The sequence below is a fragment of the Ricinus communis genome, chromosome 10 (genome assembly GCF_019578655.1).
Source record: "Ricinus communis isolate WT05 ecotype wild-type chromosome 10, ASM1957865v1, whole genome shotgun sequence".
Lineage (NCBI taxonomy): Eukaryota > Viridiplantae > Streptophyta > Magnoliopsida > Malpighiales > Euphorbiaceae > Ricinus > Ricinus communis.
Window position 1 is genome coordinate 13500504 of NC_063265.1, and position 23283 is coordinate 13523786.

The 23283-nt window shown below is 33.4% G+C and overlaps 3 protein-coding genes and 1 long non-coding RNA gene across 7 annotated transcripts; 2 read left to right on the forward strand and 2 right to left on the reverse strand.

The window, feature by feature from the left end:
• Window positions 1-1392: 1392 nt before the first annotated feature.
• On the forward strand, window positions 1393-6443 carry LOC8275006. Of its 3 annotated transcripts, none has more exons than XM_048369678.1 (15): window positions 1393-1569; window positions 1662-1775; window positions 2305-2424; window positions 2506-2565; window positions 2662-2757; window positions 3423-3506; window positions 3587-3705; window positions 3795-3896; window positions 4098-4214; window positions 4474-4530; window positions 4650-4716; window positions 5093-5146; window positions 5252-5341; window positions 5501-5570; window positions 5915-6443. In XM_048369678.1, exons 2-15 carry the CDS (start codon window positions 1758-1760, stop codon window positions 5974-5976), a joined length of 1116 nt encoding a protein of 371 aa, XP_048225635.1. In that variant the 5' UTR covers window positions 1393-1569; window positions 1662-1757; the 3' UTR covers window positions 5977-6443. The 3 variants fall into 3 exon arrangements, with proteins under 3 accessions (XP_048225635.1, XP_002512624.1, XP_015570664.1); XM_002512578.4 differs by having other exon boundaries at window positions 1409-1569; window positions 5501-5539; XM_015715178.3 differs by having other exon boundaries at window positions 1416-1573; window positions 5501-5539.
• Window positions 6444-11035: 4592 nt separating this feature from the next.
• Window positions 11036-12191, reverse strand: LOC8275007. Its single transcript, XM_002512579.4, has 2 exons — window positions 11794-12191; window positions 11036-11647 (listed from the first exon to the last, which is right to left on the reverse strand). The coding sequence occupies exons 1-2, from the start codon at window positions 11902-11904 to the stop codon at window positions 11384-11386; spliced, it is 375 nt and encodes a 124-aa protein (XP_002512625.2). The 5' UTR covers window positions 11905-12191; the 3' UTR covers window positions 11036-11383.
• A 1028-nt stretch (window positions 12192-13219) lies between these two features.
• LOC112533757 lies at window positions 13220-15403 on the forward strand. The gene is made up of 3 exons (XR_003078102.2): window positions 13220-13979; window positions 14075-14746; window positions 15272-15403. It is a non-coding gene; the product is annotated as an uncharacterized LOC112533757 (long non-coding RNA).
• Window positions 15404-15637: 234 nt separating this feature from the next.
• On the reverse strand, window positions 15638-21297 carry LOC8275009 (zinc finger CCCH domain-containing protein ZFN-like). 2 transcript variants are annotated; one of them, XM_002512581.4, is made up of 7 exons: window positions 20841-21295; window positions 19640-19797; window positions 19427-19489; window positions 18909-19028; window positions 17769-18059; window positions 16724-17050; window positions 15638-16216 (listed from the first exon to the last, which is right to left on the reverse strand). In XM_002512581.4, exons 1-7 carry the CDS (start codon window positions 20944-20946, stop codon window positions 15935-15937), a joined length of 1347 nt encoding a protein of 448 aa, XP_002512627.1. In that variant the 5' UTR covers window positions 20947-21295; the 3' UTR covers window positions 15638-15934. The 2 variants fall into 2 exon arrangements, with proteins under 2 accessions (XP_002512627.1, XP_048236226.1); XM_048380269.1 differs by lacking the exon at window positions 15638-16216 and adding an exon at window positions 16227-16588 and having other exon boundaries at window positions 20841-21297.
• Between the last annotated feature and the right edge of the window lie 1986 nt (window positions 21298-23283).

Below are 23283 nucleotides of genomic sequence, written 5' to 3' on the forward strand. Positions count from 1 at the left end.
GAGATTTTTATGTAGCATATAATAAATTGTGACATCAACACTTACTAATGTGTTATGAAATATAACCGTTATTTATTAACGGTTATTAAAGAGATAAAAAAAAGAATTATAAACTCTAAAATAAAAATAAAATTAAACCACATAATACTCATATTTAAATAATGAAATACACATTGTTTTAAAATGAGCAAGTGATCATAAGTTAAAGAATGGAATTCATCTATCATATCAACAATTTTAACATTTTTGAAGTAAACAAATAAATTTTATAGAAATTTTTTTATAAATAAAAATATCATTGTTTTTTATAATACTATATACACAAAAACAATTGATTTATATATATATATATATATAAATTAGTTTCTTCATTATGTTTATAAAAAAAATAGTCTCTAGATTCAGTTTATTAGGTAGGATGTCAATTTGTGATATCCATACAAATAAATAGAAAGGTGTCGGTGATATATCTTAGACAAGACAAATAATTATCTCACATTGCCTCCCTAATATTTTCTGAATAATATTCATTATTTGGAAATTACATTTTTTTCTAATTATAATTAAAATATAGGAAATAAGGTTACATCAAAATAGCAAACTTTTAGCACAATTACATTTTCTAATTCTGCACTTGACTTTCTGTCTTCTTATTTATATCACAATTTGCTAATTGCAACTGTAATCCATGTTCATACAATCCTAAATCATTTTATTATTGTGTTCGTCAAAAACAATCTTAGTCTTGCCAGCAACTTCAAAGCCAATTTACTCTAAATATTGGTCAAATCCAATTCATTTGACCTGAGCCTGTGGGACACGTTGGATGGATCTCCTCTTTATCCTATTAAAAATCCAAAAGTATTTTCCAAGTGGAGAATTTTGGAAAAAAATAATCTTGTGGATATTCATGGACCGTATAGGAATAAATTGTCAATAAAGAGCAATAGTTATGAGGATTAATGAACTGGGTGCTGCCAAATACTCCTTTTCAGAGGCCACCATTAAAAATTCTATACCTATTAAAAATAAGTCAAATTACTTATAAATAAAAATAATATACTATTTATTTTTATATTATTTAAACAGAAATCAAACATTTTATTTCTTAGTGTCAAATGATAAATAAAATACAATTATATATATTGTTTACTGTTTTTATTTTCATTTTCATTTTCATTTCTATTCGTTATAAGAGGTAAAAAGACAGACCACAAAAGTTTATTGGACCAAAGAGGATTAGCACTAAAAAAATAAAGTTTAGAATTTAATTATTAATAAAAGAAAAACATGCAAAAAAACATAATGTAATGTACTGGGAAGAGCATGCGTCGGTTTCGGGCTTGGCGGCATCTTTGTTGAGATATTAATTAAATTAATTTAATTACTCTATGGTTCCCACTAACCATAAATATGATTATTAAAAGAAAAAAAAAAAAATGAAATTGATGGTGATGTAAAAGGTGAATATCCTCACCACCGCTCGCCCTGTTCTTCGGCCCTTCAACTTTCTATCTTCTCTCTCTATCTCCCTCACCCTACAGAATATCCTTAAGACAATCTATCCACGTTGGTCTCTGTTCTCTTATGTTCTTTTGTTTGTTTGATGTATAACATACATAAATGAATAACAGTTTGTTTCTTTAATTTCTCCGATCAAGGCTTAGAGAAAGAAACATGCTATCGGTGACGACGCATAAGGAGGCGGAATAAAAGCGTCGTCGTTCTCCGGTCAAATGCGTTGAGGTTCATGGAAAATGAAGTCACTCAATCCTGTAAGTTCCCTTTTTGGACGGACGGTGTGTTATGGTTTTTTGACATGCTTTTCTTCTTTTCTTCTTTTCCTCTTTTTTGATTCTAAAGTAGTTTCCCGAAAGGACAACGAGAAAACAAAAGTTTGTAAAGTTTTCTTTCTTTTCCTTTTTCTTCCCCTCTCTCTCTCTCTCTTTGATAATCTTAGGTGGTATAGAACTGAGTCGAACTAGAATTGGTGATGATAATTAATATGTTAATTTGTGCTTGGTGTATGTCTATGGTTAACTTTAGTAGCTGAAGAACTGATATTGGATGCACCGACACAGCTATAACTCTGTATTTGTACGTCATTCCTGTAATCTTGTTTTATTCGTAATGCTGTTTCAGTTGAGAACAACTGATCGGTGTTCTTTGAATGCTCTGTTTAATGTTTTCTTTTTGGATGTTAGTTCAAATGCTGAATGTATATATGTGTACATTTAGTAGAAGGGAAGCCAGTGTTACTGTATCTCAATTAAATGCAACTTTAATTTCTTCTTAACTTTTCAGGTATCTTTGCCTGATTCAAAGAGTAGAAGATCATGTCTTTGTAGCATTCTCCCTACTGCTTCTCTTCTTTTTCTAGTTTTCTTCATAGGCAGCACTTTTGTTATTCCAGATTACAAGGAGGTATAAAATTCTCTTGCTTTGAATGTTTTTGTTTACTTTTCATCAAGTTATCATCTTCACACATTTGAATCTGCTGTGTAGAAAATATCAAGATGGAAGATAGTTGATAGTTTCCAAAGTTTAAAATTCGCCACTTGTAAGGTTTGGTTTTTGGTTTCTGGCAGGTTTTAGTCATTAAAACGTGGAGAGGGATCAAATTGTTGTCATTTATTGCTTATATGTTTTTATCTGTTTTAGAATCGGTGCAAGCCTCATGGAAGTGAAGCATTACCTGAGGGCATTGTGTCAAAGACTTCCAACTTGCAAATGAGACCATTATGGGGCTTTCCAGAGGTAAAATTTGAACAATAGTAACTGATTTTCCAAATATATCATTCTCTGAATTCTGGGAAAATATTATGTATTACAGTGAACTTGCAGTTGTTAGCACTTATTTTTTGAAAGACTTATGATCAATAATGTGCGACTTGCCACTAGCAAGCTTACTGTTGGATATTGTGGACATTGGGCACCATTTAAATCCACTTCATGTGGATTTTCATCTTAAAAACTGTGTGACATCGTTAGAGACTGCTGCCATGTGTGATCTGCCGTCAAAGATTGCATGCTTTCGAAATGTTTTTTTTTTTAAGACATGTCTTTTCTCGTCTTATGGATCAAGAAGAGAGTTTAGATTAGGCTAATAGTTTTTAGATATGTACTCAGCCTTTTCTCAATTCATTTATTGATCGTCTTGTTTAGCAAGTAATTTATAGCATGCTATGTACACATTTCTATGTTAGTAGATGATAAAATAAGTCTCCGCTTCTGATAATGAAAGCCAGAAGACTCTTTAATATGATGGTGTTACTTGACTAGTACAGTTTGGTATCATATTTATCATCTTGTGATGTTGTTTCTGCTGACAATGCAGTGATAGACTTGGCTCTTTAATTGTTCTTTGCCTCGTTATTTTTCTTTATTTCAACACGAGATTGACTTGGATATGGTTTCAACAGAATGATGAAACTTCTTCAATTAACTTATTTACATTGGCTGTTGGAATAAAGCAAAGAGATATTGTTGATAAAATGGTCAAAAAGGTATGCAAGTATACATATAATCCTTAATATTTACAGCATTTCTCTGCTTTTGGTGCTCTCATTTTTCTTTCTATATGTAGTTTTTATCAAGTAAGTTCAGTGTAATGCTTTTCCACTATGATGGTGTTGTCGATGAATGGAATGATTATGAGTGGAAAGATCAAGTCATACATATTTCTGCCCATAATCAAACTAAATGGTAAGTCACCTTAGTTTATCATTGTCTTTACTAGTCATTGCATTATTATAAATGTATTAATCCTGAGTTCATGTTGCTTCTTTTGTTAGGTGGTTTGCAAAACGTTTCTTACATCCTGATATAGTTGCAGAATACAGCTATATTTTTCTCTGGGATGAAGACCTTGGAGTTGAGAATTTTGACCCTCAACAGTATGTTAATTGCAAAACTTTTTTAAATAATATATTTAAAGAAAAGCATAATTAGAAGCTTAAACAGCTAGAAAATAAAACAACCCTATTTGCATAAAATGTGGTTACTTTCCTAGTGTGATAAAGTGAAGTCGATGCATAGATGCAGAGGACTACCTTTCCTGATATGGTAGCTTTTGTTAACTTAATTGACACTGCTAGGTACCTATCAATTGTGAAAAGCAAAGGGCTTGAGATATCACAGCCAGCACTTGATCCTGGTAAATCAGCGATACACCAGCAAATAACTGCACGCCTGAGAAGATCAATAGTGCACAGGTTCTTATGTAGCCCCTTTATTTCTTGAAGATGGTATTTCATTTATTTCTTGAAGATGGTATTTCATTTGTGGTGCGTCACTTTATGTCTTGATTCAGAGAAAGAGGATTATATGTTCTGATTCAATTGGTTGCTTTTGCGTCCACTTCACCAATATTGGCCTCCTAGGAAAACCTTTTGAGTGTTGTAATTGAACTAATGACCATCTAAAGTGCCTTAACATGGTTGCTTAATATATGATTTGTTTCATTGCTAGCAGCAGAACTTTCAAGCCTGGAACTTGTGATGGCAATAGTACAGCTCCTCCATGCACTGGGTAATAATTTACAACACAGATTTTGATGATACATTTGTATTTTAAGAAGGTTCATTTTCCCTCTTTCTTAAATGCATTTTTAATTTTTTAATAAACTAAGCTGAAATCGGTGGTTATAGGTGGGTTGAAATGATGGCCCCTGTCTTCTCAAGAGCGGCATGGCGTTGTGTATGGTATATGATCCAGGTAAGTTACTGGGCTGCACTAATTATTTTCTTATTTCACTTCTTGCATCTATGTTGAATTTTGGGTTTTAGGGAGGTTTGTAGAGGTGTGGTGACTGAATCACTTCCGGTGCCATTTTGATAAAAAATGAGGGAGAAGGCTTGTGGTCAAGTAGGCATGTTTCTAAAGAAAGAGTACAGCAAATGTAGGTGGCTAGGAGTTGGCTGGGGTTTCCTTTTATGGGGTACCTGGGAAAAGCATTACAACTCATTTCTTTGTATTCTTTTTTGTGTTGTTAGGTGGTCGTTTTGTCAACTGATTGGTAGCCTGCTACCGTGATGTTATGCATCTTGTTAACTTGTTCTCCATCTGTCTGATTGGCATTCTTCTTTTCCAGAATGATTTGATCCATGCTTGGGGCCTTGACTATCAGCTTGGTTATTGTGCGCAGGCAAGCTCCTTTTCTGATATACTAATGTTATGTTCATATTATTATCTAGCATCTCTTCTATATCTGCCTACCGAAATCTTTACAACTGAGTTATTCTTTTCACAGGGGGATCGAGTAAAAAATATCGGTGTTGTGGATGCTGAGTACATAGTGCACTATGGTCGCCCTACACTTGGAGGCACAGGTGAAAGTAAGGTTAGATATGTGGAATTATCACCAAACAGATTTGTTATTGCAAATGGTTTAATTTAAGACAGCTTTTATAGCTAATTTTAAGCTTGAGTTGTCGAGATCTTGGTTGCTGCTTGTCCATAAGGTTCACTGAAACTGAGTATTTGGCTCTCTATACTGCAGGAACCATCTCGTTCCAATAAAAAGGATCCAAGACTAGAAGTAAGTATCTTACAAAGTATACCTTCAGCAGGTACTTTGACTTGTTTAGTTTTGCTTAAAGCTGGCAGCCCAGCTGAACCATAGACTTGCTAGTATAGAGTAGTGCTTAGATGTGGCAAAAGGATTCATAATAGCAGAGATTGAGGTTACTGTTATTGTCTGCAATTTCTGTTGAAAGAAGGAAATAACCAAAGGGCACTATAGGTGCTTATTGAGCACAAAATGCAATTAATAAAAGCAGTAGAAAGAATTATTGAATTTGGGAGATGGGCATGGGCTAGACAAAGTGCTCTTCGGATCTCTTTAACCATCTGAATGTACCCTAAACATGCAGCAAAAGGCAAAAGTCTAAATATTCAGATCCTTATTCTGCAGGTAAGGAGGCAATCGTTTGTCGAATTCAAAATATTTCAAAAACGATGGGAGAAGGCTGCTAAGGAGGATAAATGTTGGATAGATCCATATGAACAAGCAGAGAAACAAAGCATGCCCCACTATCATGTAGCCCCTAAAGCTGTGTAGATAATGTACCATATACATTATTGATGTATTATAGAAACAGGTAAGATAAAGCGAACCAAGTGCAGTGATGGAGATGGAGTTATCCAGATATCTCATGCTGTGGAGTTCAAATATTTTGGACGTCAAGTGGAGGTTCCTCATGTGGCGGTCAAGTTTAAGATTATGCATCTTTGTTTGTATATATTGTAATTTCAGAGAATGTAACTATGTCATTATTTTTTTCAATAAAGAAAATGCAGTGAACTAGATATAGGTAAAGACCAGAATACTGAAAAGAGATATAAGGAGGAAGAAAAGCTCATTCTCTTGTGACTATTTGTTCTTTTCATCTTCCATTAATGAAGGTTTTGTTAATAAAAGATCTTTGGTGATTTCTGCATTATAAGACAGTTACTCGACTATTAGACTACTGATCTTATAATATCTGAAGGGATCTTTACTTCCTTTCCTTCTATTTTTCCCACTTTTAATTGATATGAATTACAGATTTACTGTTCATCCATTATGCTTTGGTGGTGTCTTGAGGAAATTAGATTCTCAAGTCTGAAGTAATCACGAATTCAATATGATAAAAGAACTTTACAGCTCAGTCACTTCAGATACTGTATGCATATGAGGAGGCAACAAGTCAAAAGATCTTAGTTCAATTGGTAGCTTTATAAATGGTTCAGACAAGTCAAAGATTGAGGATTACTTAACAAGCTTTCTATATATAATTTAAATAAACTTCTTAATGTCTAGCATAGAGATGAAAAAGGCGGTGTATTTTGTAAAGTGAAGCTCTGTGTTTTGGAGAATGTACAAGTCAAGCAACCATAATGACATCCTCAAAAACCCACCATCAAAGTTACCTTAAATTATGAGACAAACTATGTTTTCTTTTAGGGTTGCTAATTAACTTGACTGGGAAGATCCCAACAGAGAATTTCTTTCTGGGTCAAGATGCTACTGCATCCACTACAGTCATCAACCATAAAATTGCAATGTCAAATGCAAATGAAAATATTATGGCTGATGAATAAGTAATTTACTCAATTAGGCTTCATTATATTCATAGCTAACCAAACATAACTAACATTTTGCACAAGCTGTGCATTTGTGTTATCCTTCTGTACATTTAGGTTTCCTCACGGGGATTAAGAAGGAGAATTGGACATGAGCTTTATTTTTCCTAGCTCCCTCATGCTTGGACGGGGGGGCGAGCAAACGGATTAAGATGCTAAAAGTGTAATTAAGACAGACTAAGTAAAGGAGTTGTCCATATAATCCGTAGAGGAATCGCTTCTGAAAGGGTATTAACAAGATACTTAGATTAAACGTGTTTAACATGTTAAGTTTAGCTAATTAGCTTAACAAAATATACCGAATTATAACACTTGATATATAGTTCAAAGGATAAAAGTATTTGCTTTTAAAAAATAGAAAATTAAATTGAAATTCTTATTTCTATATTAGGTAAAGCGTAAAAGAATAGTTATCCTCTATTATATAGTCTACAGTAGATAGATAGAAAACTAAGAAATTTTATCATAGCATGATAAATGATGATTGATTGATCTATATCATTTTCAAAACATGATTAAGCTCTTGCTAAGAAAATTTTAATTTATAATGACTCATTTGATACTATCATCCACGATCAATGCACCTTAAACTTAACTATATATAGGTTCATTAAGTAGCACTCAAATTAAATTAGTTTTACATTACATGTCCTTTTTCTATATCTTAGTATGATTAAAACATAATTTTAGGGGCCATACTTTCTTAAAAGATAAGGTTGGTTGAGTGGATGATACTTGACTTGATCTTATATGTTATTAATAGAATAAAAAGATGTGGGCAAAACCAAGAAAAAAACCACCCTACAGAGAAGGAAGAACACCAACTCTAAATGTTGTTTTCGTTTGATAGTAGCCATCATTTCCCAAAAAGAACAAATAATTAGCTGTTATCCTCAAAATAGGTTAACAAATAAACACACAAATTAGCTAAGACAATGAACTAGAAAACTGAACCTTAATTGACATATGAACAAAGAGAAGTGATCCTTAAATACCCCTAATAGCTCTGCAAATCTGCAGTCCTACGAACCACAGGAAAACTACAAAAGAAAAAATAATTAAAAAAATAATAAGGAGTTTTCCATTGTAGTAATCTCTTCTCCAAAGAGGGACAAACCATAAATCGAACCCAACATTGGCATCTGTGTAGATTTGGGTAGGCTTGGAAAAGTTGTGAAATGGGGTTGAGATCAAATACAGGATCATTCATGCAGAGGTTGGTGGTGGTACTACTGATAGCTATTTTTGCATTCATGGGAAACGCAATGGGGCTGAGCGGCAAGAGTAGACGGCCAAGGGAATTTGTAAACGTACAGTATATATGTTGTATTAGAATGTGGAAAATCATTGCCGTTGGCACTTGCTGTTAGCCCTAAAATGTATTTTCTCATCATCATCGTAAAATACTAAGAAGAAGATTGGCTAAATCTGCAAACGTTAAAGAAAATCGCTGCTTGTGTCATTTTTATTTTCTTACACTTTATATATTGTTTAAACTCCAGTTTTCTGGAATGGCGATTGAAATTTATTTTATCTTGAGAACTAAACTTTAATTCCAAGTTAATCGGAGTGCATCTGTATGATATCCTTCCTTACAAGCTACAAATGCGAAAAAGAGGAACACAAAATATGCAAATGTTGCAGGTAAACTGTTCTTGATATATACCAGTTCAGTTGCTGCAGTCCCCTAAATCATACGCATGATTCCAGCCAGAGGAATGTACAAAACAAAGCTTTCTCTGTTTCTTAGAAGAAAGAAAAAAAAAAAAAAAAAGGAGACAATGAAAACACCCACCATTTGATTGCTACATACCCTTGAAACCGCACATGGGTTGTTGCACAATTTGATCAGAGATTCCTAAAACACTCTTATCAAGACATCAAGTGGGTATATAAACCCTACTGCCATGTCCATATCCTCGTACGCCCTACCCCTTAATTAATCCCTCCTCAATTGACGTTTTTGGTTAATTAATAATTAGGCCTGCGTGGGTTGAGATCCAAGATTGTAACCTCCTCCTGCCTGAAGCTATATGAGACACACACAATGACATGAACTCATAACTTATTATGACATGCGTTTTGTGTTCCACCACCTCCAAATACGACACAGTTTCACAGCTTCAAATCAAATTAAGAGAGTTTCTTGCTTCAAGGAACAAAACAAAGATACCCTCCAATGTTGTCATAGGTTTATGTCTTATGTAAAAACATGAGAATCAACTAAAATGCACAATGTATAAAGCTGCCTAGCATTATAAACTATGAGTATATACGAGTTGAGTTGAATCAAATTTTAAGACATTCAAGCTCAGCGTATTTTAACTAGACGAGCTCGAACTCGAACTAAACTTTAAAAAGTTTAAACTCAAGCTTGGACCCAAACCAAATTAGTGAATTCAAATTTATTTGAATCATGTTCAAGGTTAATTAAGTTTAAATAATAAATTTAATTTTTAAAATTTTTTAAATTATCATTTTTTAAATTAATTAAATATATTTATAATGATTAATGTACATATCATTATTATATTTATGTTAATTATATTTACAAATTAATGTTAAAATTAAAATTATCTTATTATATATTATGTATTATAAGAAGATCAAAACTAATATATATAGTTTATTAGATAAGACTATCTTATACATATCACTTTTGAAGTTGCAAGTCCAAGTCCTACTCTTCACATAATTATTATATTATTCTTTTAAACTTAAGCTCGGTTAAACTCGCAAATCGGCTCGAGCCAAGTATTATAGAACTAAAGCTTGGCTTAGCAAACTACTTAGTAACTCGACTTGATAATTATGGCGTCAATCTCGAATAAATTTTTCAAGCCAATCTCAAGTAGCTCACGAGTTAGCTCGACTCAATTACTACCACCATAAAATGAATAGTATACAACACATTTAAGACTCAAGATCTATAAGATCTAAGGTAGCATATGCATCTCCGATATAATGACCAACAGCAGTATGAATTACATTGAATAGAATTATAGCTCTTGAAGTAACACATTAATGGTCTTTCAAGAAATATAAAACTCACCTTACAGCTTTAGCAAGTAGTAGTAGCTAAGGCTTAATTGCCCCTACCCAACATCCACCCACCTTAATATCGGGGTTGGCTACACCTGCATGCATTAATATCATCACCTCTATCTTATCCACCAGCAATTAAATCTCATCTATCAAAAAGGCTTTTTACACCAGCAATTAGCACTCTTCAAATTCAGGTAATTCAAGACCAGCCCCCTCTCCCGTACCTCTCTTTTGGTTCAAGTGTGTTATGTGTGAGCTGGAGGGTGCCATTCTTCAAAAAATGGGACCACCCAGATCAAAACATGACCCATCGGAACTTGGCAAGACATTGCATGCATAGAATATGCAGGTTGACTTTGGATTCTTACCCCACCAGCAGACCAGTAGCACCATTGCCAGGACAATCCCGCTAATTGATCTAAAGTTGTGGTGCAAGGAAATATATGTTGTAGCTATGCCAATCTGCTATCAGCTAGTTTTAAAGGAATGCCCCAGCAGTAAGCAAAAGTTTATGATAAAAGAGAGCTAGCTGCTGTAGCACACTTGTGAAAGAAAACAAAAGATTGCTTTCTTCTAAGACACTATGGGAAAGAACCAAGATCAGAGGGGTGAAGCAAGAGGAAAAGCAGGAATAAAGACAACAATATTGATAAAAGAAGTCCTCAACATGTTACAACTAAATATAAGTGGAAATAAAGACACCCAGTTGATTTTATTTTTTTTCAGGAAAAAAGAATTCTTTAATCTTGCATTTCCACTGGTAGAATAAAATAATAAGCATGTAAGAAGACAAGATCAAAATGACATGAATCTCAATCTTTGTCATGAGTAAACACACCAGCCCTATTGAGCACTAGCATTAATATATTCTTAAAACAACTAATTAAATTATCACAAGCAACAGTAGCTTAATAAACAAAGAACAATGTTTCCTCAAATACCATATAATGCTAATCCTAGCATTTGCCACTATCTCGAAGGCATCGCTACTTCCATCAAAATTTATACACAATTCCCACTGGAAATAGCAAAAGCTTTACTTTGGAAATAGCAACTCTCAACCCTAATTAGATTCTTATAAAATAATAATAATAAATAAATTATAAACAAACAAATGAAGAACAGATATTCTTCTTCCCATTCACACTCGCAACAGGATTAAGAAGATGACTTGACCCCCAGGATTAAACTAAAAGGCAAAATATCTCTATAATTAAAGATGGCATCCAAAGCAATTACATGTCTTTGGAGTGAAAGAACAGAAACCAAAGGGCCTGTTGGGTATGTTGCAATTGATTGCATAGCAACAAGGAGAAGGCAAGCAAAGGCCTTTAGCACCTCCACAGCAAGTGCAAAGTGCACATATCTGGAAACTACCCAATCTTCTTCTGCTCTCATTAACCATCAGTCTCATCTTCACCGCCTTCTCTGGCTCCATTAATGGCACCATTTCATTACTGATTGCAGACCCATTTGCCTCAAAATCAAGAAACCAACAAAACAAGCATTCAATCACTAAATAACCACAAGAAATAAAAAGGGATCTAAGAATTTCAAAAAAAGGAAAGGAAAAGAAAGAAAAGTGGGTTATGATAAAAACTATATATAAATAAAAACACTCACTTGGGCTACATTTGTACTTGTTTCACTGTAACTGATCACATTAGGGAAAAGGAGCAAGAAGAGCATGAGAGGAAAGGTGACCCCATAAGAAGACATGATGGATGATGACATGCTTTTCTTTTTCTTTCCCTTCTTTTAAGGAAGGATGATGGTTTGCTGGGTTTTGTTTCACAGCTTAAATTGGTGGGAAATGGTAATTGGGTTTTTCTATGTATGATCTTTTTGTTGTTGTGGAGAGATGTGTTTCTGTCTATTCTTTGAGATATAAATGCATATTCTTTTAACTTTGGTTTGATGGGTTTGGAACTGCTTAGATGGCCTTAACTCTTAAAACAGAGCAAGTGAGGGTCCTTAATAATTGGGTCTTTTATTTTGTGCATATTTTTTAGGGAAAAGAAGGTGTGGGTTTTCTTTAGGTTTTAAGGGCTTGTGGAAAATCAGGTTTGGACAAGACGGTTTGGTTTTTGTCCACTTTTTCTTTGAAAAAGGACAGACGGAGACTAGAGGGTATTGTTTTCTTTTGGACTAATTACCATTTTCCCCTTAAAGTTTGTCATATTGTACTATTGGAACCCTAACATTTTTCAACCATTTGGAGAAAGGGGTAATGGTAACGAGCTTTCAATGTTTTGGGATTTTGGACGAGTAGCAATTTTTAAGTTGACTTATTTTCTTTTCAGCATTTAGCCACCGCATTTTTAAGATGCAGTGGCCGGATTGTTATTTTAAAAATGGCAAAATAGAGTCTCTTTTGGCACAAAAATAAGGTTATTTTATTGATTATTGAATAAAGAGATGAATATGTAATTTAATATAAATAAATATGTGAGTGTTTAATATTGTAGACAACATTGTATATTATGTTGGAGAATTTTTTATTTTCTTAAAAAAAAAAGTGTTGTTGTAAGATATAATTAAGTGTTCAACATGTACTTTGATGTATTTAAGTTTAAAATATTTTTAATAATTTAATTACATCTAAAACTCAACTTAAGTTATTATCAAATTTTGTTGGTCTTAATTATTTATAGGGATAATAAGGCCCAAAGGTACTATTCACTCAAACCATCAATACCAATCTCAGCAATATGAGAAAGACTAAGCAGTTTTTGGGTTTTGTTTTGTACCTCTATAAACAAATAATTAGGATCCACCAAACTTGAAGACGATTTAATCAAAGGTAGACATTTGGGTTTATCGAATTATTCTGAAACTGCTTGGGGCTTAAGTGTACCAAAATAATATTAATGATACTTTAAAGTAAAAGCTAAGGGCCTATATGTAATTTTTTTCCGCCTTTTCTTTATTTCCTTTTGTGTGAATGTTTCCCTGTATTGCTTTTGACTATACGCCGTTCTGACCTTCTGCAAACTGGCATCTTGATAATGCCTTGATTATCGGAAATGAATTTAAGAGCCACCCATTTTCTCGTAGTTTTTTCTTTTTCCCAAAGGTATATATATATATAGTTAGCATATTAGTGGAAATGAGATATTATATATATATATAATTCAGAAAAGAAAACCCATCATTTAAAGAGTAGAATTCTGTAATATGAAATTTGCTAAAGTGTAATGGTTCATTTCTAGAGGTCCTTACTCAGTATGCTTAACGTGATTACTATCTGGAATATGATTTGCATATTTATGTGTATTTTGTGCATGTAGGCTAGATTACAGAAATTTCACCTTATAAAAGTATGATTATACTTATTGTTCGATTCTTATAGGCTAGAAATATCACCTCATATCAATTTGAATATACCATTTCTTTTTCTTGGGCATATAATTATAGGTTAAAAATTTATACCAAACTATAACTTAGTTCATAAGTACTGTATTGTTTTCTTTCTCCTGTAGAAACCAGTATGGGCATATGACAATTTCAAGTTTTAACAGAACAATTCTAATAAATTATTAAGGTTTTAGCCTATAAACAAACGTCGCCGTGGCCCATAACTTGACAGCCCAATTAATAAATTGGAAGGCCGACTAGACCATTACATGGGAATTACTTCCTTCTTCTTCCGTCAGAAACCGGTGGCTCTGTAACTCATAATGAATAAGAAATTCGGGGCAGGGAAACAGCCAACTGGCACTCCTTCACTGGGCTGGTCATGCGTTGTCGTCGTCGTTTCACTTCTTGCTGGCGCCTCCGTTGTTCATAATATTTATAAACCTGACCTTGTAATGATTCTTTTGCCTTCATTTTATGCTGTTAGTTTCGATGCTTATAACCTGTTTGTTAAAATACCTGAATGACGGTTGCTGACTTCGTGCAGACATTGCCTCCGGCGGATATCATTGATGCTGCAAATAAGAAGCGTGATGAAACTGGGAAAGATTGAATCCTCCTTTTCTTTTTTGGCGGATACATACGACAGACTGAATTGATTTCTATTTTTAGAGTGTTTTCTTGGCAGGTTTCTGCTTTGTTGCTCGTTTTCTGTTAAATATGTGATTTAATTATTCGAGGATTTTCTTGCTTTTGGCTTTGGATTCACAATAATTAGTTTTGAATTTGAAATAATGTTCAAGACTCCTTGTAAATTACATTCAGGTCTTTAACTCGCAACGTAACAAGAGAAAGAGTATTTTAAGTGGAATGCGTTTCTACAATACAGAAATAGTTACTATCTCAATGGTCATTTAAAAGTAAATCATCCAGCAATTTTATTAAAAAGTCTTACTGTATAAGATAAAGAAATGAGCATCTAGGGTTTATATAAGGACATTCTCACCTATTTACATGTGCAAAGTAGCAGCTTGAGGCAACCAGCAGCAATGTAAGACCAGTAAGAAACCCTAACCACATCCATGCACAGGAGATGTACAGGACTTAAAAACAGTTTCCGGACAATGCTTCTTCTAGTACAGTATCCGTACTGCACCACTTTGCTTGTAGAAGGAATGGAGGATAGTAGCATTGGAAAAACAACATAAAGAGTCTCCAGGTAGGCACAACGATACTTCAAGTTTAGGAATACAAGTCGTGTGAAATTTTGACTATCCCTTTTGTAGGTGAAACATATCTCATATGGAGGAGTTAAATAATAATAGCGCGTGCCCGGTTAAATTGCTCATGCATCAAAATTGACATTATAGGAAATGTGGACCTTGTTCAATTACATAAGATATCAAACTGCTTGAAATAAATTGGGCAAAAGCCATAATCGGAAATTAAAACCTGCAAACAAGGAGGTCCAAATACCAAAACGAAATTCCATTGGTTTCAGATCTTTATCAGTCAAGACTAATGAAATCATTAATCATGTTTTCCTAGTACCTGATACGACTTCAGGGGGGTATTGAAGAAGATTGGCAGATGCACCGAAGATCTCTGCATCTTATTAATGATTGTCTGACATTTCAAAACCCCTCCTGCAAAATGAGATATAAAACCATTGGCCTAACAGCAAAATCAGCCACAAAATCAGATAATAAGACAGCACTAACTGCTTCTCCATTTGTTGCCACAGATATTTGTAAAAAGATGACCAAGGAGAGCTATCTACCAAGAAGAATATTCACCTGTATCTGTAAGCCCTGGATAATTCATCTGGTGAGACAATAAGCAATTACTCCACATCATCCTGCTATCCCCGAATGCATTCCTGTTCAAACCAAATGCACCTAAACAGGTTTCCGCATGAAGAAACCTAACTCACAAAATAATTACTGGGTTCTAGCAATAGAAAAATTACATTTTCACATGAGCCTTCCTGCTGTTTGTAGCTGTAGCAAATTAACAACAGAGGAAGAAGAAGACCACGAGGATGATGATGATGATGATTGTGATGTAAAGTTAAGATAAAATGATGCAGATTCTGAAAGTCAGACTGAGGTATCATAACTTGCAAAGGAGAAGCTTTATATAACAATTTTTAAGAAAAATTTAAACACAATGTTAAAAAAATTGGCTTGAGACAGATGAAATGTTCACACAGGTTTTACCAAATGTGACAATATTTGCAGATTATACAATGCAGCAAAATGAAATTCAGAGGAGACAAGTCTGTCAACTGAATTGCATTATCAACTTGGCATGAACTCTGTACATCTCCAGCAATGGGAAATGAATCTACAGACGACATTTGTTTATCCATTGAAAGATTTTAAAACAGTAAATATTGAGGCAGCAGTTATCCTTCTGTATCAATATTATCATCGCCAGAAGGCATCTGTCTAGGCTCTGACAGTGAAAGTCGCCTGGGCTTCGTTGAGCCTGCATCAACAAGCCCTTCTGTTGATAAGGTTAATGCAGCAGATCCTGATGATGACCCCAGCAGACGACGTACTGGAGCATCAGCTGAAGATGGTGCTGATAAATTGTATGTGAAAATTCCCATAGGGTGGTCAAACTTGCAACTTGGACCAAACTTGCAGACTCCATAGCGAGAGTAGAAGATGCATAAAGGTTCTCCCTGTTATGATTTAGATAAACAGCTCCATCATCAATCTCACTCGTCAATTGAAGAAAAAACAAGTGTATCTGATAAGTATTTTTGTTAATATTGTAAATGGCTACATTTACAAAATCTTCTTTCTGTATCTGGAAGCAGCTCCTCGGGAGTTTATATGACTTTATGATAAGGAGGAGAACTGGTTCGGGTTGCAGGGTAAGGTGATACTTCTAATTCCATATTCAGCAAATCCATGGTACAGATTGCAATCATCCAATCAATGTGCCAACATAAGGCTCAATGATTTGAAGAAGTATGCAGGTTTCAATTGCAATGGGTTAGGTGGGTTGGGAGAAAGAAAGGTAACAGTTATTTGCAAAATTTTCCAGCGAACTACAGAAAATAAGCACCATTACAGGAAATAGGTTAAAGCAGTTTATTATTAATCAGTTTAATCAATTACATGTTATAATCGATAATGATAATTAGATGGAAACAAATAATTTATAAGTTGAGAGCAGAACTTACAGGGCGTAAAGGGAGGCCTATGGGACTCAAGACACAGTCTGGAGCAGGAATTAGTCTTTCCCTTGGGTGATGGAACCGACAAACTGCACCAAACTTACAATCCCCAGTTTTCATGTAAAACTGGCATTCTGGCTGGCCAGGTCTCTCTGGAAAAACATTATCCCTTTGCAATGCATAAAATCCTACTGGCATAGAGCCAGCACGGAGTGGAGAAAGTGTCCCTTGAGATCCTGTGTTCACTGATTCACTTTGGCGTGAGGTTCCATAAATCTGACTGTTTCCTGTTTGTTGCTGGCCCTCTGGAGACGAAACTGATCCCAATTGACCCTGGAAAAATGGCATTTCATAACCACATCACATTACTCCATCTCACAAGTTCCATAGAGCACAGACAAAATTAAATCTATTGCAGCACAGCTGATGCATGCACACAGCTCAAAAAATTATGTATAATTTGCAAACAAAAAGTTCCGGTCCCTCGTTGGATATGTAGAAGCAGATAATAGGACCTACCACCAATTCATAATTTAGACTTGCATCACACCCACAAAGAATATTAGAAACATGTCAAGATGCCATAGAAAGAAAAAATAGAATCCTAACTTTGAGATTGAGCCAGATTATTTTTTCTAACATATCTATAATACTACTTGAAAAGATCCAATTCTATATATGACCGATCCTTGCCCCGGCCTTAAGGTGATATCAGCTTTCATTATGGGGGTGGCCTCACAGTTTTTTCCTCTAACAAAAGGCTTCTAATGAGGTCAGTTTTTCTTAGCCTTGTAGATAAAAACTTCCTTGACTCCTAATTAATCCCGCTGCATTTTTTCTTTTTGTTTTAACTAGGATAGACGAGGTGCATGATCCCACGAATTGCTTCTGACTATTAGCATCATCTTCCATGAATATACACATGCACTTATAGCTTCAATGAAGTGTGATTACTGGTTGATGATGAGCCAAGAATTAAGTATACATGATCAATGCAATATTTAAAGCATTTTTAATTTTACTTAGAAACCAAAGATATAAAGAAGTTTACACTGTATGCATTCCAGCCTGGAACAGACACAACTCCTTGAGGTAAAATCAGGGGTGTATAACTTGAAGGAGCTTGCCAGCGTGGGCTGGTAATAAAAGACGCTCTTGACCAGTTTGTAACTCCTCCTGTGTAAGATTGCTGACCAGGAGTAGTTGGAGACTGGACAGTAGGATAAACAGGGGAACCCCGCAATGGAACCATAACATTAGTTGGTTGAGGATGGTGGAATTTACAAGTGCTCCCAAACTTGCACTGTCCAGTTCTTAAATAGTAAGCGCACTCAATCTCATTCTGCAGGAAATAAAAAGAGTAATTAATTTTTCCTTTAGAAGTTATACACAAGATCACAAAATAACCTAGAAACAAGAGATTTGCAAATAAGAGCCAGATTCCAATAGAAGATCAAAGACCAAATGTTATTTATTCTCTCAAATATACACATAACAAATTTGAATGTGAGAAAGTTAAAAAGAAGCTGCATCTCTACTAAAAAGATAAGGAATGGGCAAGATATTAGTAATCATATCGCATCTATACTAAAAAGATGAGGAATGGATAGATATTAGTAATCACAAGTCCCATTTATTTCATGGAAATTATTGAATAAAGATATTGGGTGAACAAAGGATAAAATCGATCAAATAAGTTTTAAATTTGGAAATCAACAAAGAGTAGAAGAACGGTCAAACAAACTGCGACATAAAATTGAACCTATCCTCGACCACATTCTACAAAATTATCTTTCTAGTGTTATTTTTTATTGCCATTTCCTGCATATTCCATTCCTCTAATAAATCTGTTAATTTGTTTTTCAGATTTTAAAATTTTCCAAGACAGTCAGCTCTAATTAAATGTGTAATACCAACTACAACTTTGCACTTCTAATCAATTACATAATCGTGGAAATAATTTACTTCTACAATGTGATATCTATATGCTAACTTTATTTTTATAAAAGGTCAGAATATTGATGTTAGCTAAACTCGTCCATACAGTACACAGCTACAAAGAAACTGATTAGAAAGATTTCACAGATTAAAATATCAGAACATGCCAAATACTGAATCACCAGGATAAAAAAAAAAAAGATTCAGCCTTCTCTACTTGACTGAATAGGGGAAAGAAAGGAAGAAATCATACCGGTCGAAGTGGATAGCCCAGAATATTTAAGGATACCCTTCCAGCAATCCCAGCCTTGTCTTTAGGATGATGAAACTTGCATGTGGCTCCAAACTTGCAAGTTCCTGTCTTCAGGTAGTACTGAAGCACAATTTAAATATTATATTACTATGCCATATCCAAAACCCAAAGTCAGAACCACGGACTAAATAATAAAGCAGCATATGGCAAATACACGTACAAGACTATCATTAATCCTTAGTTGTATGGTTGCAACTGTTATTTTAACTAGATTATTATTCTATAAGCTGTCATTTATAAACTTTCAAATAAGTCCCGTTGAAGTTCCCGCCATCCTACATAATTTCATTCCAATTCCAATAGAAGATGCTGACAATGGTCAGTGAACTATTCTTTTCATTTATTTCCCTTTCTATGGAACCACAGAAAAGAGAAGAGGACTGCTAAAATAGCTGATCACTATAATTCATATTTCAAACTAGATATGGTTGTGTTCACTTGAAAACAAAATATATCACCTGGCATTCAGGTTGTCCTATTCTTTCTGGAAATTCCCCTTTCATCCTTGCAGCAGCTATAGCCTAGAAGGGAAACATGAAAATTAAAATATGAATTATGTGCCTGTGTCAGTGAGAGAGCGAATTTAGCAAACAAATTTGGCAACATAGAAAAGGTAGATATGCTTTTGACAGCATTACAAAATTTATCTGAACATGTTGAAGCTATAATACCAGCTTTCTGTTAGGAGGGTGATTAAAGCGGCATGTAGCTCCGAATCTACAAAGCCCTGTTCTAATGTAATAAGAACAATCTGGTTCTCCAGGGTGCTCAGGATAGGGCCCAGAATCCATGGTTTCACTTGACCTCAAGTTCATTTGCCACATCGCATCTGAAATGACATTACATAATCAAGTTTAGACAATTGCAAAGATGTGTTAAACAAAATGGAGAATCATGTCACAACTCTCGTTTCCTCTATAAAAGCAACATAATGTGACTGATCTAATGATGAGCTATTCATTTTTCTTTTTAATCGTACAATTTTTCTTTTTAAATGAAGTAACCATTTCTGAAATTGAATTTCTTTTCATATTATTTCTCAAATAATCCACATGAAAACATACCCATAAGTTCCTGATACCAGTTAAAACTCTTTTTTTTTTCAAAATTGGGACAGAAAGAGGTGTTAATTTCAGTTTTGACTAGGGTAAAGTAAACTATATTTAACTGAAAATAACAGAAGAAACGGAAGGGAGGGAACCAAAAAAGAAAAGTAAAATAAAAAGGAAGAACGATTAAAAATGAAAAGAAAACAATCAATAAAAAGAAACAACCAGTTTAGGTAATCATTATTACCTAAGCTCCATAGTACGGCTTTATTAGAGTCGAGATTGAAGAAGTCATAATAATAATAATAATTCAGCAATGATCAAAGCAACATAACCATAGCAACATCAATTCAAACAGTTTTTTTTTCTTCAAGGAATCAATATGGAAAGGAAAAAAGAACCATAACCAAAGCAACATCAATTCAGACAGTTTTTTTTCTTTAAAGAATCAATATGGAAAAGAATAAATAAATAAATAAATGCAAAAGCATGGTAAAAAGACAGATTTTAAGCATGATTGTTATAAACCTTGCTAACCACTGATCAAGCAAATTTATCAGAAACAGAGGAGGGCAAATACGACTCCTAAATTAAGAAAATAAACACAATTTGATTAAAAATCAAACTAAATTAACTGTAACAGAAGGGGTAAAACAGACAATTCATTAACATGTAACCGACACTGCATCACGTAATTTGCATTCTCTTTAATTTTTAGTCGAAATGACCTACACGAAAAAATAAAAGAAGAAAAGAAAAAAAACAACCGAATTGAATTGCATTTTTCTATTAATAAAAAAGAAAAAGGGAAAAGAAAAACAACCTTCATTCAAGGAGGCTGACAAAGAGGGATCCTCAGTCACAGGCAGAGGCGGCGGCGGCGGTGGTGGAGCAGTACGGGACATCGGAATTCCGGCATCAAAATCCATTGATAAAAATAATAGCTGTTACGATCCTCCTCCATCACCAAACTGTCACTCTACTGCCACTCCCCGCCGGAATCCCCATTCCCAATACCAAACGAAAAAAGAAAGTAATAAAAGCTGTCACTGTATCAAACCCTCCCTCTCCAGAATCCGCAAACCAAAACAATAAAAATTAAATAAACACCTCTAGTTTTTAGAGAGAGAAAAAAACAACAGTTCAATTTTGGCGTGAAAGAGTTGTTTTTAGAGATAGAGAGAGAGAGAGAGAGCGCTTTTCTTTTTTTGTTAGGTTCGTTTTGGTTTAGAGAGAGAGAGAGAAGACTAGCGTAGTCTACTCTTCTCCACAAAAAAAAAAAAAAAAAAAGTGAAGAGAAAGAGAATAAAAACCAACCATCCAAACCAGACACAACATTCATCTCTTCTTATTTTATTTTATTTTATTTATATTATTATTTTTCTTTTTGTTGGTTATGCCCGCGTTTTTTCACTAAAACGGACCCTCTCTTCATCTTCTCACTCTCCCGGTTTACTACTTTTTGCTCTCCCCTCTTTAATTTCTTGCCACGTATACCCTTGTTTATTCTTTGATATTTTTTCTTTTGCGCTGATACAATATAAATGTGACACGTGTGAGGTACGAGAGCGAGTGTCATTGTTTTCTGTTGGGTGAGAGTGTTGGTGGTTTCTATTATGATACCAGAAATTCGGACCGCTTCATCTAACTGCTTTTACTATTTCCATGTTTTTTCTTTATATTTTCAAGTAACAGCTCCTACCCCTTTTTATTTTCTTTGCTATAATTCAATTTAGCCGAAAAAATATTTTGGCACCTAACTTTTTACAGTGTGGTTAAATGGACACCTGAATTCTCAACGCAATATCGACACCTATATTTATATATACATTCATATTATTAACTAAGTTTTTTCTTAAATTTATTTTTTTATTTATACATCAAATTAACAATAATTAATATATATTTATTAATTTTAAATAATAATAAATTATATTTTAATTATTATACACTAAAATATAAAAATTAAGTTTATATTATTTTCTATTTATTATGATGCATACATCTTATTTAATTAAATTTTTTATTATTATTATTATTATTAATAATCATCTGACTGCTAAAGTATACATACATTAATTCTCTTAAAAAATAATACATATTAATAAAATTTTTTAAATATTTAACTTGATTTATTTATGATGTCTTAAACCTTTTATTATTTTTATAAATATTTGATCCTTCAAATTTCTATATAATCTAAAAATTATCTTTATTTAAATCTCACAATTTTAAAAATTAATCATAATAGTGATGGATATATTAGGAAAAAATGTACTAAATGAATCAACTTATTTAATTTAGATAAATTGTATTAATATCTGAAAAGAAATTTTTTATATTCAATATATAACAGCAACAGTAATAATTATAATATAAATGTATTATAAACTTTTATATATTTTTTTAATACGTTATACAATATGTAGTGGATATTATTTAACAATTACATTAAAGTGTATATTTAATAAATTAAAATATTAGACCATTTCACAAATATAATATATCTAAAAATATTTAAAATATAACATCAATATAATAAATAATAATCATAAACAATAATATGATTTATAATTTTATAGGGCCATGCTAAATTTACAAAATAATATGTTTATCATATATAAAAAGAATATATCATGTATTCTAGATTTTAAATTATATAATCAATATAATTAACAAAAAAAATTAACAATTAAAATAAATAAATTTAAAGAAATGATGAACCCCATTTGCCTACTACAATTGTATAAATAAACGAATTACTACAATTTAAATACTTATTATAGTTAAATCAAAATATAACAATTCTACAAATGCACTCGATTAGTTTCCGATCCAAATTCGACGGGTGTCAATTGACTAAAATGGATTCGAGTTTGTTTTTTTTACAGTTTTTTCTATTTTTATAGCAATGATGGGGAACTGTTAAAAATTATTAGATGTTCTTTTTTTGAAATCAGATTAACTTTATTACTCAGAAAAAGAAGCCTCCTGAAATAGGATAGCCTCAACACAAGAGGGAATTACATTCCAAGTTGCAAGACTAGCATAGGAATATGATGACATTGCCAAAACATGAGCAACCATATTAGCTTGTCTTTTGACAAAATAGACCTGGAAATTAAGGCCTAGAGATAAGAGAGAACGGCATTCATCAATAATAATACCAAATTCAGACCAATCTGCTGCTAAAGACCGAATTGCATCCACCGCTATTTTTGAATCAGACTCAAAGACCACTAATGAGAATCGCATTTGGATTGCCC